The 18,997-nt window shown below is 42.1% G+C and overlaps 1 protein-coding gene across 1 annotated transcript; it reads right to left on the bottom strand.

Annotated features, from left to right (window-relative positions):
* Positions 1-569: 569 nt before the first annotated feature.
* Positions 570-18,220, bottom strand: GORASP2 (golgi reassembly stacking protein 2). The gene is made up of 10 exons (XM_064451574.1): positions 18,060-18,220; positions 8,033-8,113; positions 7,072-7,275; positions 6,576-6,662; positions 5,982-6,112; positions 5,244-5,376; positions 4,993-5,116; positions 4,546-4,632; positions 2,421-2,516; positions 570-1,617 (listed from the first exon to the last, which is right to left on the bottom strand). Exons 1-10 carry the CDS (start codon positions 18,120-18,122, stop codon positions 1,298-1,300), a joined length of 1,326 nt encoding a protein of 441 aa, XP_064307644.1. The 5' UTR covers positions 18,123-18,220; the 3' UTR covers positions 570-1,297.
* Between the last annotated feature and the right edge of the window lie 777 nt (positions 18,221-18,997).

Genomic DNA, 18,997 nt, shown 5'->3' with positions numbered 1-18,997 from the left:
TATTAAACAATGTCTCAAAGAACTAGTTCGAGTGGAAGCCTTAAGATCAGCAGTTAGATGCAACTACTATTCCAAGCAGTGATCAGGCACACTACATCGGCAAAAGGGATTATGTAGCTGTTGAGACAGACTTGAGCTCCAGCCTGCTGATGATATGGCTGGACTTTGTATATGCTTGTAGCAAACGCATATAATGAAATCCCAGTAGTATAGAAGGACTGGAGTAGTACATCAACTGTACCTGATACCAGGAGCGAAGGCTATCACCTGGGGTACAGCGCACATACAAGTGTATAATCTACAGTTAATCTAAAATTTTCATCCTGAACGTCAATTTAAAAAGCCAAGTATGAATCATATGCAGGCAGATTTCATGACTCATTGCTGCAACGGATCTAACCACTAGTGCTGATCCTGCCTGCCATTAAGAAGTCTGGCATTCCCTCTTGGATCCATTCCTCTGGAGGGAGCCCTTTCATGGATCTGTGCTAGAAAGCGCTGAGCTAAAAGCAGTTAAGTGAGAATTTAACCGTTAAACAAATAAACGTGCTATTTTGTCACACAAAGGATAAAATTCTAGGAATTTATTGCTGTATGTATGCTTAATCCATTAATTTGTCTTACAGTAGTCATGAAGTGCCAAATTGTGTGCTACATTTAACATTTCCTGCATTCCCTTCCAAATGCCATTTTACAGTGGGCGTATAAACCAATGCAGCAGCAGTCACAAAACATGGCTTGAGCATTTCTCAAGAGCTTAAAAATAAAAGTTTGTGTACAAGCTGAATAACAAGATGTCAGTTAACAGGTCACTCAGCAACTTTAATAGAAATATCTTTAGGTGGAAATTTTGCAGTGTTAAAATTTACAACTCGGACTGAACATTCTCATCCCCACTGTAGTAACAACATACTTGGCAAAGAACAAGAACTATGGTATGTAAATGTCACACGCAAGAACCACTTCGTTTCATCAGAAGCAAAAATTGCTAATTATAAGCAAGGACAGGCCTAGCAGACTAAGGCTGTCAGCCTATATTAAAAACATATGCCTCCGAGTTTGGCAGTGGAATTCTATTTACCACCTTGACTTTTTTTTTTGTTACATACAAGTACTCTTCCTCCCCTCCCACCACACACACTTTATAAACCCCCTTTTATTTTTATTATACCTCCATATTATTTACAGGACTCCTAAAGATTAAGTACAAACTAGTATGAAATTAATGATAGCTTGCTCTTCAAATATGTATCCCATGGCTAAATAAATACCAAGCCAATCCAACAGTAATCTGGAGTTACGATTCAGAAGCTTGTGTATCTGTGACTCCAGATGCTTTCTCATTAACTGTAGAGGATTCACTTGATCTGTCAACAATAGTCGCCTTAGAAGTTGGGGTAGTGCTATCCAAGGTGAGTGTAGAGGTCTGTTCTACATTTACAGTAGTGCCAGGGTCGACGGAAAAGCTCCCAGCTTGAGTAATGGAGGGAAGCAAATCTGTAGGCACTGTCGATGCCTCTGTGACCAAAGGAAGCAGAGGAACACATTTGGGTGGCATTGATAGAGGTGTTATTCCCATTAGATTCAGAGGTGGCAAGGAGGGAAGGGATGGCAAACCTAAGGAGAAATAAAAAAAAGAAAAACAAACAAAGGCAGTGAGCTGCTGCATACCACAGACAGGTCTGGAGAGATTCTGTTTGCTTAAAATTTTTACCTTCCCTAATCTCCTGTTTACTCTTGGAGAGGAGGAAGCTTTTTGAACTTAAGTGTGAGCATGATATACGTGCAGCGCTGGCTCAACAGGCTAGTTTCAAGCCAGATACCTTTCAGATTTCAGAATTGAAGAATCAGAATAAACTCAAGTTTGCTTCTACCTCCCCAGAGGACTAGGTATTTAATGCCTTAATACTGATGATTAGATCTTTCTGGCATTCACTAGAACTGCCAGAAACTAGAAGTTAATAAGAACCTTACTCCATGTAACCTTCCAATTTCTTCTTGCTTGCTCCATGTGCACCTTCAGCAGTTTTGTTTTATTCAAAACCATAAATCTAGTACTAGTTTGTACTTTTGGCATTCTATCAAGGTGCTTCGATCTCCTCATCTAGCATACAAGGTATCACCTCATATTTTCTTCTACCTATAAAACTATACACTTTCATTCTTGGCACAATCTCTTTTGAGATCATAGATCAGGTAATATAAGATTAAACAACTAAATACAGACACAGGTTTAGAATTAGTTTATCTAAAGACATATTCCTTGTGTGCCTAACCTGGGCACTACTGCCAACTCCCATCTCAGGCAAACATTCAATTTATCTGGTTCAGGACTTCACCAGATGGCTTGAAATGAGAGTGTCAAGGATCATCAAGGAGAGATCTGCTAAGACAGCATTTCAGTTTGCAGAAGCACATACCAGGCTGTATGATTTCTGGAACGATGTGTGGTGCAGGTAAATTAAGTTTGGACAGATCAGTCAGGTTGGGAAGCCCTGCTGGTAATGGCATCAAACCTAAGAAGGGTGGAAAAGTTACAGCTGAAAACTTGGTTTTTTTCCCCTCACTGTTTCCGAGATCTTATTGATCATTTAAAGTAATTTTATATTGCTTTACATCTTGATTATAATTTTCACATGTAAGAATGCAAATTAACCTGAGTTTCAGCTTTTAAGTTGCACAGTGAAAGCAGATACCTATTGCAGAAGTCCAGACTAGCAAATACATAAGCCCAACCTTTCAATATTTTTCTGAGGAAAGTAGAATTTTATTTCAAGGAATTAGTAGGTTTGCATACCAAGTTCAGCTTTTAAACAAAGGTAGTTATTTCACCGCAGCACTGTACCAGAAGCCCTCCATTCCTAATTTGAATAGCAGAAGGTAATAATAGGATGAAATACATAGTATTTCTGGTCTCTAATATTGATTGATCTATTAGTCTTTTCTACTTAGTTCATAACTAGAGTTAAACACAAAAATATTTTGTCTTGCCTTTTCTATGTAACTTTCAAAGTCAGGAAGGACTGAAAATAGAAGAGAAACATGATGAACACAACACATGCCCTTCCATGATTGTGTTTGCTATGGAACATCCTTCCACTCCTCAACTTCCTGTCTTGAGCTGCATTTCTGGGACCAGGACTCTATTCCTACTTTGTGTTTAGCTCAGAGAAGGGTAGTTCTGAAATAAACTGTTGATAACACAGCAATAAAACGGACAGGAGGAAAGTCTTAAAGCAAGGCCACTGTACACAAATGTGATTAAAACCAGTCATCTTTACCTGCCTGTGAATTTCACATTCACGCCACAAAGGCTGACATAATCTGACTCAAAGAGCCTTCAACTCGGCTACAAGCAACTTCAGTTTGAGTTTTTTTTAAATCTGAAAAAAGCTGAACTTCACTCAAATTTTAAACCTCAGGTATACTTAATACTTACAATTTCACTAGTATGGCCATGCAAATTGCAAGAAATAGTCTAATAGCTTTCAGAAACGCAATGATACTATTCAGAGAACAAGGTGAAAGGAAAATTCATATTGCAGATTTTGGGGAAGGGGTACATAGGTTGCTGGGGAAGACAAGCACATTAACAGAAGCTGAACTTCTTAGTAGTTTAATCTTGTGCTGCTTAGAGAAAACAGTAGAGTTCTCAGCTCTTGTTTGCATGCACTTAGCTCTACTACACATTTTTTTCCTGTGTTAGAGAGCATACTTCCAAGCATTACTTAAAACTTTTAGACACATCTTTATCTACGTGTCTCATAGTGTAAAAAGCAAAATACAACTCTTCCAGTGTTTTGGAATGCACAACTGGGACAATTACATGCCAAAATCCTATATAATCCTCATCCTACCCACTGAATGATTCTGGAATACTAGTGTTTGAAATGTTCATTATTATCAGGAAATAATGCATAACACTTTGGAGGCAGACCCTTACTTTGGTTATACTAAAGTACCAAATAATTTAGAAAGAGTAACAGCAACATACAGTTCTATATTGTTAGCCTTCTATACTAGGAAGAATGATCAAACTGAGTATTAAAATGCAGTTTCCTAAAACAGAAATTTTACGGGTGAAAGGAATGCAGAAATAGGCAAGATGTGCCTTCCCAGATATTTCTTCTACCATGATGTCTGAGTGCAAAGGACAAACCAGAAACTGTGAAACTATTTGTAGAAGTATTTTGCAATATACAATTTATGAACTATGGAAAGTAACAACATATCACCTCAAGAAGTATTGCAAATAGCAAAGATAATACCATCCTGAATGCTGCATCTATTATGCAGGGGGCCCTTAAAAGGGTTGTAACCTTTGTTTCCACCTCATTCCTCTGTGCTAAAGACATGTGGTGCACATACTTTAAAAAAAATTCTTAACATTATAGAGGTTGCATAGAGATCTTTAACATGAAATATGTAAGTCGCATGCAGTTACACCCTCCCACTCCCAAAAAAGCAGTGGAAAAGACAGCTCTCTTCCCATGCTCCCTTAAGATTTTTGTTTCAGCAATGTTTAAAGAAATTTTAGCTATTCACCTGGTAATGTAGTTGCTGGGTTAACTGGTGGCACAGAGGTAAGGGACTGACTGACTTGAGGAGGTAATAATGGAACTGTTGGAACACCTGGTGGAGTATAGAGGAAAACAGCATTAATTTTAAGCATACAATATTTCAGTTCCCTTGCTCAAGGAGTACAAACTAATAATTGCTTACAGCAGAATCACTATTTGCCTTAACCATAAAATGTTGATTAAGAAAAACAGCATTCTAAATAACATGCATCATACGTATTCCTGATGGAAGTTGTTTGCAATTATTTTGTGAGCAAGTAAGGCACAATTACCGTACTTCTTGTTGAGGAAAGTTTGGGGAAGAGAAAATTTATTCTCTCTTCTGTCTTCTACTAAATTGATAGAAACATCTGTGAATGCAAATAAGTCAGAAAACCCATGTATTTCAGAGGTCAGTTACTTTGACACTAACCTGTATTGAGAACATTACTGACAGTAGTTGAGGGTGAACTAATAGAAAGGCCTGAAAGACTCTGTTCAAGGCCTGCTGACCCAGGCGGTAATGTGGCTGAGGGATTAACTGAGGACAGCTGAACCTTATTGAAAGGGAAAAAAAGAAAGTTACATCATTAGGATTTGTTTCCACAAGAACCAATAGAAGCCGAAAAGCAATATAACATCATAATCCATTTTTACCAAGCCAAAAAAGTAACTACAACTTACTTCTGTGAAGCCATCTTTGAGGGGACTGAGAGATGCACTAGGCAACTGTCCCGGGAGAGAAATTTTCTTTCCCTCCTCAAATGGGCGTGTAGGTATCCTATGCAAATATCCATAACCAATGCCACATCCTAGGCTTTTAAAATATGAACATTTAAAAGTCAGTGAAGTGACTTTACAACTACAGACTCCATAGCAAGCAATGCACGAATGACTCAAGACACCAACAAGTTTCAAGATAAGTTCTGTAAAACCCTTCCATCCCCCCCAACGTTGCCTCATTTTCTAAGGAGAAATAATCAATATGAGACAACTGAAAGGCAATTCTGTAGCTTTCAACAATAAAACATTTAGCACAAAATAAATGTCATTGTTATTTAAACCAAACAGCTGTATCAGGTATACAGCCTGGAATTCAACTCACAGTTATTTGCAGTCCTCTCTTCTGGCTACTGTGCAAGACTTCAAGAACATACAACAGTCTAATGACCATTTGAAGCCTAATGCAGAAAGCAACCATTGCACTTTGCACATTTTTGCACTAGCTAGTTTACTGTGTAAATACACACCCCCCCATTAGTAACTAAATCTGAATTTTGAGTAAATATATAATTTAGTATAGCAAAAACCCTTGGATACACCAACACTCTCTTCCTGTCTCTGCAGAAAACTTAAGCAAGCAGTTTTTAGGCTAGTGCTATATGAAAATTGCCCCATCCCCCAGTAACATTGTCTCCTTACCTGCCTTCTCCACCCCAGGCAGAATTTGGAGTAATCACCACTTCCCGACAATTATCTGTGTCTGTGTTGTACACATAAAGCTTTAATGACTTTGCTTCATGTGTTTCAATAAGGGAAAAGAGATCTTCAGACTGCAAAAGTATAAAAATTAGTAAGGGCTTTCCTGTCCTTATATTATCAATTGACATTGCAACAATCATCTTCCTAGTCCTAACTTTCTGTAACAGAACCTGGAACAGCTACATGCTGCAGCAGTACTCTATCACAGGGCCAACTTTAAAACATGCTTTGCTAGCACAACTCAGAAGACATGTGGCACAACCCAGATTTCATATCTGCTTTTTGAAATATTAATATTAGAGTACAAGAAGAGTGTCTATATGACTTAATGAAGATATTTAATAGCAGTTTTTGTTTCCAGAATTGCATTTAAGCACAAAGAAGAGGCACCATGTCAGAGCTCCTTCCTCTTTGCATTGATTTACTTCCATTAGCACTGAACAGAGACAGAAGTGGGGATGTTTCAAACTGCCCCAGTAAAATTTTTTTTTCAGTTTGAAAAAGAGAATCAAAACCTTGTTTTTATATACTTACCTCATTCATGACAGTATCTGCTCCAATGATATAGTCACTATGAGGTCTAAGCCCAGCTAATGCAGCAGGAGAATTTGGTTCCACTTCCTAGTTTGAAGATGGAAAGTTAGAAAACAGCACGTAACTGCCAGGGTGTAGCAGAACAGTTAGATGTGCACTTCACCCAAGTTTTGCATCTGACAGACAAACCAGTCAAGTTTTCAACACAATTAGTAGAATGGTCACTGAACTAGTTAAACACTGGCGAGATGACAGTCTCTTTTGATACCATTACCAGGAGCTCCGAGTAATGTACAAAACCACTGATTTAAATAAAAGATTTGATAATATACTCACAGACATAGAGTTCTAGTTCAAAAGTCTTTTCAAACCCAAAAATCAATGAAGAGAAAACAGACCAGTTTGGTCTCATGGCTTATGCACCCCCTTGCAAGTTACTTTTCAGTAAAAAGATAAAGTTTAACAGTTAGAAAAATACTTGGAAGTCCACACATACCAAAACATGCCACACATTTTCATTGGCCCCATCAAAGCTGCAGAAACGAATGCTCACGCCCAGCAGGCCCTGTCCACCCCACATGTTGCTGGGGGTCACTGACGTTTCTCTCAGTTCCAGTGTTTTGCTACTGTATACTAGCATTTTTACAGGTTTTTCAACATTTGCTTTCAACAGGTCCTTGAGAGTGTCATTGTCTTTATTCTGCAAATATTCAAACAAGAGCTTAGTTTAGTGTTCAACACAGCAAGCATCCAGTTCTATAGCACCACTTTTGTATTTCAAAGGTCCTATAAACACTGTGCATTATATTATCATAGTATGTATCTACAGCTATTTTATAACAAGCTTCCAGTCCCTTCACAATTCTAGAACACAACTCTGGTGAAAACCTGGGATTTCACAATAACAGGTCATGCTTTCCAGACATGAAGTCACTTCAGTTAAACCCATGACATGATGCACCTTGCAGCTTTTCAGAGGCTTTCTTGAATCCAGCCATACTGGTGGAAGAACTTAGCAACAGCTCATTTTTTCCACTGCTATGATGGATTGTTCTCTCACTACAGTTCTGCTTGAAAACTTTCCCCCTTGATTCCTGCCCAGCTAACAGCTTTGACAACAGCTCTTTCAACCAACCTGTTTTGACTGAAATGAGTTTGCAAGTTCTCACACAAGCAGTTTTACAGACAGAACTAGGGGGGCACCAGCACAAGCAGGTAGTGGTGGATCAGTAGGGAAGCATGTCTGTCTGCATCCATATTCTCCACCTGAATTTTTGACAGAGTTATAACTACAGGGTGAAGGTAATTAATTTCTGATGCAGTTAAGCTTTCTCATTTTAAACTAAGGAGAAATATTTTATATACATTTAAATAAAACAAATGCACTTGTTTTACCTATAAAAATAAGATCCTGAACACACTGTTTATATTCAGTTACAAACTAGCAACACACTTACCAATCTTGAACCATTAATGGACACGATAAAATCAAAGAATGGCTCCAATCCAGCTCTATGCCCCGGTGAGTTTTCTTGCACCTAACAAAGTTAAACAAGGTTTTATCAAAACTGTACCAATTCATAGATTAGAGTTATATTTCTAATTGTGCAAACTGTAGCTCTAGAAACTACTGATGTTGATAAGTATGACTTAAGTGTTCAAATACAATCTTTTTGGCAAAAAAAATCCCTCCCTTAAAAAAAGGCACACATTTAAAAAGAATACGCAATTTATAAGTTATTGAGGAATGACACAACAGTAGCCACCCCCTAGGATAAGCACTGCTTAACAGCTGCAGCAGATAAGCTGTGTTTATTTCAATAAAGATGACTCTGGTCAAAGAACAAGCTTAATGAATTCTGAAAAAGTTGGTTAAAAAGCAGTATCTTTCCACAGAAGTACCAATGTTGGACCTTGATTTTTATCTTACACTTACTAGAGGAAAAGGAGAGTCACATCTGTGTAAGCATGGGTTGTTATCTCATGATTAAACATCACCTGTTGACATTATTAGACTAGGCACCTGTACAACCAATGATTCATTAACATACCAACAAGCTGCAAGAAAAGGGACACGTGCAATTTTGCAGCCATGGCCACTCACATAATTCAACCACTCCACTAGGACAAGGCCTAAGTATTGGATACACATTGCTCCCAGAGGCTTAAAGTATGCTTTTAATTCCAAATGGAGTAACGGGGAGACATTTTGCCAGTGTTGTTTTTTCACTATTACATGCATTGCTGACAGACAAAAGTAACTCCAATACGGCTATCAGATTTTTCCTATAGCCTTTGCTACAAATATCTTTATATGTAAAGCTGATTCATTTTATCCACTGGCTGCTTCTTTTATGTGCTACATTTATCTTCCAAAAAGATCTAAAAAGCATTACCCTTTACAGTGTGGTTTCTTACATTACGTGTTACTCTAGCCGACAGAACTGGTACAAGTCTGCTAGTTTGTTCAGTACTGGTCTGATTCTGCAGGAATTGAGTTCTCTTAATACGACTCATCTAGAACAAAACAATCTAACATGAAAAAAACCCTTGATTACTACTGAAATTATGCTCTTAGAGTCTACCTCTGTCTGACACATTCACAAAATCAGAGCTTGGAAAAAACTCATATTACTTGTGGGTAGCTTTCTGTAACAGATGCCAGAAGCTTAGAACATTAGTGTCACATAACCTCAACATTCATTAAAGAAAAAATAATCTGGAACCAGTAGTTCCAGAGTCTCATCACACACACTGATTGCTGTCCAAGATTTGTAAAGCAGCAAGAAAGTATGAAACCAACATTATGCCAAAGCAATAAAAATCACTGAGGCAGCATTAACATCCCCCAAACCCCATATTTATCATTTCTAACTAGAACTCGAGGTGCGTCTATAGAATCATAGACTCATTAAGCTTGGAAAAGACCTCTCAGATCATCAAGTCCAACCATCAACCCTACACCACCAGGCCTCCTAAGCCATGCCCCAAAGTGCCACATTTACGTGGTTTTTAATACCTCCAGGGATGGCAACTCCACCACCTCTCTGGACAGCCTGTTCCAATGCCTGACTGCTCTTTCAGTAAAGAAATTCTTCCTAATATCCAAACTAAACCTCCCCCGATGCAACTTGAGGCTGTTTCCTCTCATCTTATCTCTAGTATCTTTGGAGAAGAGACGGACACCCATCTCGCTACAACCTCCTTTCAGGCAGTTGTAGAGAATGATAAGGTCTCCCCTCAGCCTCCTTTCCTACAAACTAAACAACCCCAGTTCCCTCACCTGCTCCTCATAAGACTTGTTCTCCAGACCCTTCACCAGCTTTGTTGCCCTTCTCTGGACATGCTCCAGCAACTCAGTATTCTTCCTGTACTGAGGGGCCCAAAGTTAAAGTGTCTCTTCAAGATGCCTGCATGCTCCTTGGAAATAATTTCCTACAACTGGGGGTATAGATATTCTCCCCAGGTGTCAAGTATTAACTGTACGAAAACACAGCCCTCAGTCACCAAACTTACAGTCATAGAAACCAGAGGAATGTTTTGGGTTGGGATGTTAAGGGTCACCTAGTTTCAACACCCCTGCCACGGGCAGGGACATCTTTCCACTAGACCACGTTGCTCAAAGCCCCATCCAACCTGGCCTTGAACACTTCCAGGGATGGGGCATCCACAGCTTCTCTGGGCAACCCATTCCAATGCCTCACCACCCCCATAGTGAAGAATTTCTTCCTTATGTCAAATCTAAATCTACCCTCTTTCAGTTTAAAGCCATTACCCCTTGTCCTATCACTACATGCCCCTGTATAAAATCCCTCTACATCTTTATTACAGGCCCCCTCCAGCTACAGGAAGGTTGCTATAAGGCCTCCACAGAGCCTTCTCTTCTCCAGGCTGAACAGCCCCAACTCTCTCAGCATGTCCTCATAGGATAGGTGCTCCAGCCTTCTGATTATCTCATAAGAGTGGAATAGAGGGTGAAAATCACCTCCCTTGACCTGCTGGACACACTTTTGATGCAGCTGGCCTTCCGGGCTGCAAGCACACATTGCCAGGTCACATTGAGCTTCTCATCAACGAACACCCCTCAAGTCCTTCTCCTCAGGACTGCTGTCAATCCATTCTCTGCCCAGCCTGTATCTGTGCTTAGGATTGCCCTGACTGATGTGCAGGACCTTGCACTTGGCCTTGTTGATCTTCACAAGGTTCATACGGGCCCATCTCTCAAGCCTGTCAAGGTCCCTCTGGATGGCATCCCTTCCCTCTGGTGTGTTGACCACACCACACAGCTTGGTGTTGTCTCACTAACTGGAGTTGAACTAGGTGCCTCTCGCCAAGAATAACTAGAGATCAGATACCAAGCTGGGCACCAGGCAATAGGGCAGAAGTACAAGCTAAGCTCCATGTCCTCCATGTCCCTCTGACACTAGCTACATAGAAACCCCTGAGCACACTGTGGATGTTGCTTTGACATTAGTGGACTGTCCCTAGAGCTCATTTTTAACTTTAGCCATGAAAACTTTCAGTAATGTAGAGCTACCTCAGAACAGCCTCCACAAACAGAAACTTTAGCTTATGAGAAAAGCCACAGAGAAGCTAAAATACACTATATTCATTATTCTTCCAATAGGTAGAAAGCATTTACTTAGTAAGTTCGGTACTCAAGGCCTTCCTGCCAAAGAAAGATTAAAAGAACAGTTTCATGAAAGCAGAATTAAAGAACTCTATAGACATGCTCCTACAGAAAGGAAACCTACAGGTGTCCTATAGACATGCATGCTTCATAATCACATTCTCAAGCTTGAAGTTTCTCTTGTAATTAAATAATTCAAAACATCCTCTCCTCTGATGTGGTTTTTCTTGTAGCAAAGGTAGGATGAGCTTGTGCTGCTCTTCCCCCAGTTTAGGGAAGTGACATGATAATACTTTAATAGCCTCCCCCTCTCTCATTGCACCAGCTACTGCACATGACATATAAGAACCTACATTTTGTGTTTTTAATGAGTCCGACATAAAGGCTTTACACCAAAATGAAATCAGCAGATGGTTTCAGAGGTTACTGGGAAAGCAAGAATTTTAAAGACAGGACATGTCTTTCTAAACCTTGTCATTAAAAATCAGTAAATCCAGCAAACTGATACATTTATTCAGATAACATATCAGATTTTAGGACTGGATATGTGTCATGGTCTTGAAACTGTGAAAAGCCAGACTTCATTCAGCCAGTAGGACAGCTGCAAAAGCAGTCCTGACACAGTCCACTCTATTCAGAGATCTTTCCACCATTTCCAAATGAACTTCTTAACAAAACCCAACCAACATAAACCCTACATGCTGACACAATATCCCTCCCTCACAACCTCTGACAGATTACATCCTGAACACTGTGAACCAACAGTGACCAGTATTCAATAAGGTAATGTTTTAAAAATGAGAAGGAGTACCTACAATAAATGACAATTACATCTGTTCAGCATCCATCAATGTCAAGCTCGCTGACACCTGGGATATATAGGTTTGATATTTTAAGTAAATTATTTATAGTCTGCCCCAAACTGGTAAAGGGACTGTGAGATTTTCCAAGTTCTGAATGATTAGTTTGCAGAAAATATCTTCACATGTTGAACACACTCCCCCAAATCCATCACAGTCCTGAACATCTCTGCATGGTTTGTTTCTAAGTGGGCATGTAAAAGTTACCAGGAAGATGTATCTAAAAGAAATCAAGCTCTTATAGTTGCATCAATCATACACGTACCTCAGAAGCACACAGCTGCATCCTGTCATCACATTTCATCATGCAGCCATACACAGGTTCAGTCACAAAAAGTTTCCTACTTCCCTAGCTTGTTTGGGACCAACATCACTGATGGAAAAGCATCTTTATGCCTGGCAGTCCCAGAAATGCTAAACAGAAGTTAATTCCACATGAAACGTCTCTTCCTTGAAGGAGCAACAAACTCAGCCCTGCACACCAATCACACTGACCCCATACAGTTGTGTGTCTCATCGCCTTATTTTCTGAGAGCTACCTTCATAATTCATCACCATCACACAGAGCAAAATGCAAAACACAGCACTCTGCTCAAAGCTCTGTGGCCACAGTTCTCTTCCAGGAGCTACAGCAACAAAGGACAACCAGGGACCTCAGGAAATACAAGGGCGCAAAAACCTTCTTATGAATGATGGAAATAAAGGTTCCACAAATACATACATAAACTCTAGGCCTCCTGAGCAATCTGGCGTTGTGCAGCTTTCCTGTATGTCCCAAGCAGGTGTTCAGTAACTTGCCTTTGTAATTGAATAAGGACTGAGAAATAATCAAGTAATACTATTTACAACAGACGCCACTGCAGGCAAGATACCATCCATGGCAACTCGGGAAGCCTAAGTCTCTCAAAGCCAGCTGTTACTTCAGACATATAAGTTACAGCCACCTGTGTGTAAATGCCATGACTTTCTAACAGCAGAGAAAAACAGGATAACAGACTATGTAGAGAAGCCATAGAACTGCCACCACAGGAGCTTTTTAAGAGCTAGTGAAGAGAGCCTCTATGAAGAATGCTGAACCTCAGAAGGCAGAAAAGGGCTGTGTGACTCTCAGTCTTGTAAAATGCTGTGGGACTTCAGTTTCTCACCGAGGTGATGGCACTGAGACAGCAGGGCTTCTCAGCACATAGACGCACACTAATTATTTCCCTTTTAATTCACTGTCAAGAATTAAACACGGAAAGTTTCAAGATCAGGATGCTAATTTTAATCTGCATTACTGAAGAGAGTTTTTTGGTAAATACATGAAGTTTCTTTTCACAGAAGACCTTTCCCAGCACTATCACTCTATGCCTAGACAGTATATATTGTACATTATACATTATAATAAGGCTGCTCAGCAACACAATGGCCACAAATTTAAGCCCCAAACAAGCAGTGCTACTCTAAATGGGAACAGGCATGGAAACCCTGATTTTCAGAGGCAGATGAAGACTCTCACTTCTGAAAGTCAGGTAACTTATACAAGTGTCCACTTAAACTTTCAGAAGCTTAGCTTCAAGTATTCAATACACAACTGTCAAGGAGCTGAAGCTCTGAAGCCTTCCCCCCCCCAAAAAAATTTTTTCCTAATATTTATTACCAAGAAAGTGCTGAAAGTTTTTTTTTTTTTTAGTTCTTCCACCCACTCTGTAATTGGTAATAAAATTGCATTATGTATTATGTATAATCAATTCCTGTTAGGTCTGACATAATCTATTTTATTTCTGCCAGCTATTTTAAAACATTACATGGTATAATTGTATTGAATTTCTTTATGAAACACCCAGTGTTCAAGAGAAAAAGCTTTATAAGGTTTTTGCAAGAAAATATATTCCCTATACGTAGCATCAAATTTTATTTTAGCACAGAGATGTTAACTCAAGCTTTAAAAATGTGAGCCTCCCTTAAAAAAAGTAATCTCTTTATGGCAACATGTTTGTCTCTCTACTACACCAAACCAAAGCACTCAAAAGTCAGAAACCTAAACTTTGGGCACTGCGTTCAATATCTTTTAGGGAGAACAGCACCTAACAACACAGTAGCACACAAATCTCATGCAGATAAAAATTCTTACATCACCTATTAAAGAAACTGTGAAGTCATTACAACAGCCTGGGCAAATTATAGCCGTTTCACATGGCTGAATGTCCTGGTTTCAGCTGGGATAGAGTTAAATTTCCTCGTAGTAGCTAGTATGGGACTATGTTTTGGATTTTTGCTGGAAATGGTGATAATGTGGAGATGTTTTAGTTGTTGCTAAGTAGCGCTTACACTGGTCAAGGACTTTTTCAGCTCCCCGTGCTCTGCCGGGTGCACGAGAAGCTGGGAGGGGACACAGCCGGGACAGCTGACCCAAACTGACCAAAGGGATATTCCATACCATATGACATCATGCTCAGTATATAAAGCTGGGGAAGAAGGAGGAAGGGGGGATGTTTGGAGCGATGGTGTTTGTCTTCCCAAGTAACCGTTACACGTGATGGAGCCCTGCTTTCCTGGAGATGGCTGAACACCTGCCTGCCCATGGGAAGTAGCGAATTAATTCCTTGTTTTGCTTTGCTTCTGCACGCAGCTTTTGCTTTACCTATTAAACTGTCTTTATCTCAAACCATGAGTTACCTCACTTTTACTCTTCTGATTCTCCCCCCCGTCCCACGAGGGGGGAGTGAGCGAGCGGCTGCGTGGTGCTTGGTTGCTGACTGGGGCTAAACCACGACACTGAACAAGGAAGTTATTCAAAATTTTCCTTCATTCTGTAGAGCAGAAACAAACGCATGCTGAGCAATATATTGAGTCAGTTGCTCTAATCAGCCACGTAACTTATGTTAAAGAAAACTTGTGGAGGAGAAAAACAAGCTATGGAGAAAATTCCTAGAGGTATTGCATGCTACTGGCCTGGGAGGTACCAGTTAGAAGAAAGATTTATGAGCACGTCACATGAATCAGTAAACTGAAGTCAAACAGCAAAAGCCCACATGATGAATGAAAATGTATCCCAAAGAATTGTTTCAAATCAATGACTGATATTAGGTCTACCTCTGAAGACACAGGGGCAACAAAACAGTTTATAACTTACTTTCCCTCTTAAAAAAAAAAAGCTACATTTAAATGCCTAGAAACCCCAACAGTGCAATCTACAGTAACTTTTCTTGTCAAATATGCATGTGATGAAATCGCTTTCCTTCGACAGCACTCGAGTCCTGGAGCATTCCTATTTCCTGTTACAAGTGCACTGATAATAAAATAACGAAAGCAATACTGCACTGGATCTTAGCAGGAGCAGCCAAAAAAGATTTAAGTAATCCGCAAAAATTATGTCAGAAATTAATTATGGTATTATTCACTTGCTGTACGTATCTCTGCTCCCATTTGAACCAAGCAGAACAACAGACTTGCTACCAGTTTTGGAGGGAGGCGGCAGGTACTGTCCAAAAGTCTCACTGTAAGGCACCGTCTCAGTTTGCTCATCCCTCTGGCAACTTGTACTTGGCTCCTACAGACATTCTGAACAACGTTAACTCGTTTGATTCATGGCCTTTTAACAGATATTTTTAATTTACCTGCCTTACCCAAACAAAGTTTTCCAATAATCGAACAATTTTCTGACATTTCTCTAGTTTTTCAACTATTACTGGTATCTTAAAAACAACCACTATATACTATTTACAGAAGTTTGGCATTATCAAAGAAATCTGACCTTATCTGAATTAGATCTGTAATGCTGAAAGACTACTGCCATTTTCCTTTTACCATTCTCATTTGTCTGGTTAAAATACTGAGCTTGGAAAAAAGTCTACTTGAGAATAAACTAGAAGAAAATGGCAGTATTGCTCGACCCCAAGTGCCACCAAAGGTTGGTCCATGCAGACAGAGCATTTGTACAGAGCTCCTCTAACAGTGTGAGCTGAACAAACGCTGTGGAACACCAACTGGAAAATTAAACTTGGAAAAATTATAGAGGAAAATTCTAGTCACTTGTAAGGCACGTGCATTTCAACGTAAACATTCCTAATAGTAACAGTGAAACTTCAGAATTTTTTTCTACTCTTAATCTACACTCCCAACTACACATAAGCACTGGTCTAATTCCTGTTAGGCCACAACCATGATGCAATTTAAGATGCCTGTCCACAGAAAAAACCCAACTGCTCATTGTTGTGGCATCTGAAGATATCAGCAAGACGATAAGGCAGTGAAAGACAGACATCAGCTTGTTTAAGGCAACAAGCAGGTCCTTCCCTGTAAATGCTGCTGTCCTCTCAGAAATCAACTTCTTTAACATGCACCTACCGATTACGTTTACAAAGACTGGCAATCAAACACTGCCACTTCAAGTCATCACAAAAACATTACAACCAGAAGGTGCCTAAATGAAAACAAAAGGTGCCAGAATCAAGTAAGATTACAAGAAAAAACAAGTACACGATACTTCATAAAAGAGATGCACCTCAATTTACTAGTGTGCTTTAATCAAACAGCACGAACTGACAAATCTGACATAAGTGACATTCTAACTTCAGAGCACTTACTGATTTTACAACCCTCAAGAGTAAAAACCACACGGTATTTATACTATAGTAGGCTAAAAACAAAAAGTCTGCCGCTTTTACCAAACTGCAAAAGGGCTTTTGGGGGGCGTGGGGAGGGGTGGGAATCAAAATGGATTACCACATATTAGTAACATGGCATTGTTATATATTAACAACATTAGAAGGGAGAAACAAAGACGACCATGACTGTAACCTATATGTAAATTTTAACAGATGAATGTTTGGATTTCATCAGAACATCAGTGTTTGCTTCTCAAAAGCATTATGCAGCATTTTTTAACACTTGAAAGATGATCACCGTTCTTTTTTCACCATGACATTCTACATATAGTTGTAGCTCACTGCTAGCAAGCTAGACCAAGTAAGGAAGTACTAGTTCACATAAGTCGAGGTCTTGTGCTCTTTCACACACCTAAAACGTGAGTCTAGCTACAGGCATAGAGCTGACCCAAGAAGGTCCAAGGCCAACAAGAAACTAGCCCAGCACAGTGCCTCCAGTAAGGGTGCTCAGGCTCTAGCTACAGCGGCAAAAGCGCTATGGTGCAGCAAGGCTATCAGTACCTCCGGCAAAGTTACTGTATCACCCCGTGCACCAGATTCCAAGACACAACCCAGGTACCGTACCGCTCACTGGGTGTGAAAAGTGCTGAAAGACAGAATTCCAAAAGGCTGCTCACGAAACCCTTAATGCAGCCTACCAAAATACTTCTTTGCGCACAAAACCAACATTTTGCGGCCGCAGCGTGAACATGAAAAACAGCAACACTGCCGTCACTATGAATGCCGGAGAGCAGCTCCGGCAGGTGCGACGCCTGTCTTTTAAATGCCGTAATCTGCCACCCCAGGAACTGCTGTCGAGGGGTGAAGCAGCGACAGCTCAGATCGCGGCGTAACGATCAAGATAAACCCTGAGCTCTTAAGCTGCCGTCTGACCGCCTGCAAGCCAGGGCGCTCGCAGCACTCTCCAAAGGCGAGGCAGCCTTTGCCCGCAAAAGCCGCCCAAAAAGCAGCCTCCCTTCCCCTCCCCTCGCCCGCGCCGCCCCTGTCGGCCTCCTCGCGGAGGACCCGAGGGCTCAGCCGGGCCGGGGCAGGCCGCGGGCCGCTCTGCGCGGCTGAGGCGAAGCCCCATTGGCGGCGGGGCGCCCGCGGATCCCCCCACACAGCCCACCGCACAGCGCGGCGGCTCGCCTCCCCGCTCCCTCCTCCGGGCAGGGCGGCCGGCAGCGCGGGCCCGCCGCAACGCAGACCGGACACCTGGTCGCCGCCGCTGCCCCAGCGCCTCCCACCAAGCGGAGCCCGCCCGGCCCAGCGAGACCCCCGGGGTCGGCCGAGCGCGGCGCCGCAGGCAGAGCGGCTGCCGGGCCCAACAGCCACCGAGGGCGACCCGCCTCCTCGCCGCCCTTACCCGCAGGACGTGGTAGCCCTCGGTGCCCCCGCCAGGGATCTCGACGCTCTGCGAGGCGCCCATGGCTAGAGCGGCGGTGGCGGCGCTGCTCCCGCACCAGGCCCCGGGCCGCAGGGACGTGGCACTCCCCGCCTCCCTCACAGGGGCGGGGCGGGCTGCGGCCGCGCGCGGAGCACGCCGGGAGGCGCCGCCTCAACCGCCGACCCCCCGCCGCAGCGCCCCCTGCCGGGCACCGCCGTCTCCAGGAGCAGGGGGAGGCGGAGGCCGTACGGTGGCTGCCGTGGGACAGACCTCGACTGCCCCGCTGCCGGGGAGGCGGACGCCGGACGGTGGCTGTGATGGGACACGCCCATCCCGCTCGTCTCTAGCGCGGCGGCGCCCCCTGGCGGCTGAGGGCGCGTCTCTGCGGGCCGGGAAACGGCGGCGGCGCTGGCAGGCCGAGTTAATTAATGTGTATTAGTATTAATCATATTAACAACGCATAGGAAACGGGCGTGCAGGACATAAAGAGGGCAAGCGGGGGCTGGTCGTACCTTCTGCTGGCTTCTCTCACCCTACAGCTCTCTGTGGAGCTCAGGGTAAAACACAAACACCGGTGAGCTCTGGAGGTTGCTCTTGCCCATGGGACAAGCGCCAACCAGGTGCTCCAAGGTGAGACACAAGCATCGGGGCTGCTGGGTGCGCATGAAGCCAAAGTGAAAGGATTCCCGTGTTGGTACAGAGCAGCATGGGTGAGAAATGCTGCCCGAGAGCAGCATTTTGAATTAACCTGCTCCACGGCACGCATCCCCTTGCAGGCGCTTACAAGATAGTGGGATAGCTTCTCATTACAGATGCACGGTGTGTCGTGACAGGCAGCAGACAGAGATCTGCCTTCCCGCTCATTTGTGTGTGGAGAGCACAAGCTGGTGAAATGCACCATGTGTCCAGCACTAACA

The sequence above is a fragment of the Phalacrocorax carbo genome, chromosome 5 (genome assembly GCF_963921805.1).
Source record: "Phalacrocorax carbo chromosome 5, bPhaCar2.1, whole genome shotgun sequence".
NCBI classification, from domain to species: Eukaryota; Metazoa; Chordata; class Aves; order Suliformes; family Phalacrocoracidae; genus Phalacrocorax; species Phalacrocorax carbo.
The sequence above is the reverse complement of the archived record's forward strand: the minus strand, read 5'-3'. Positions and strand labels throughout refer to the sequence as shown.

Excerpts from the sequence above, each read along its gene's own strand:
- GORASP2 (XM_064451574.1), bottom strand. The coding sequence starts at position 18,122 with ATGGGCGCCTCGCAGAGCGTCGAGATCCCTGGCGGGGGCACCGAGGGC. Across the intron at positions 5,117-5,243 it reads TCAAAGATGGCTTCACAGAA|GTTCAGCTGTCCTCAGTTAA; the intron begins GTAAGTTGTAGT and ends CCTTTCAATAAG. Across the intron at positions 1,618-2,420 it reads TCCAGAAATCATACAGCCTG|GTTTGCCATCCCTTCCCTCC; the intron begins GTATGTGCTTCT and ends ATTTCTCCTTAG.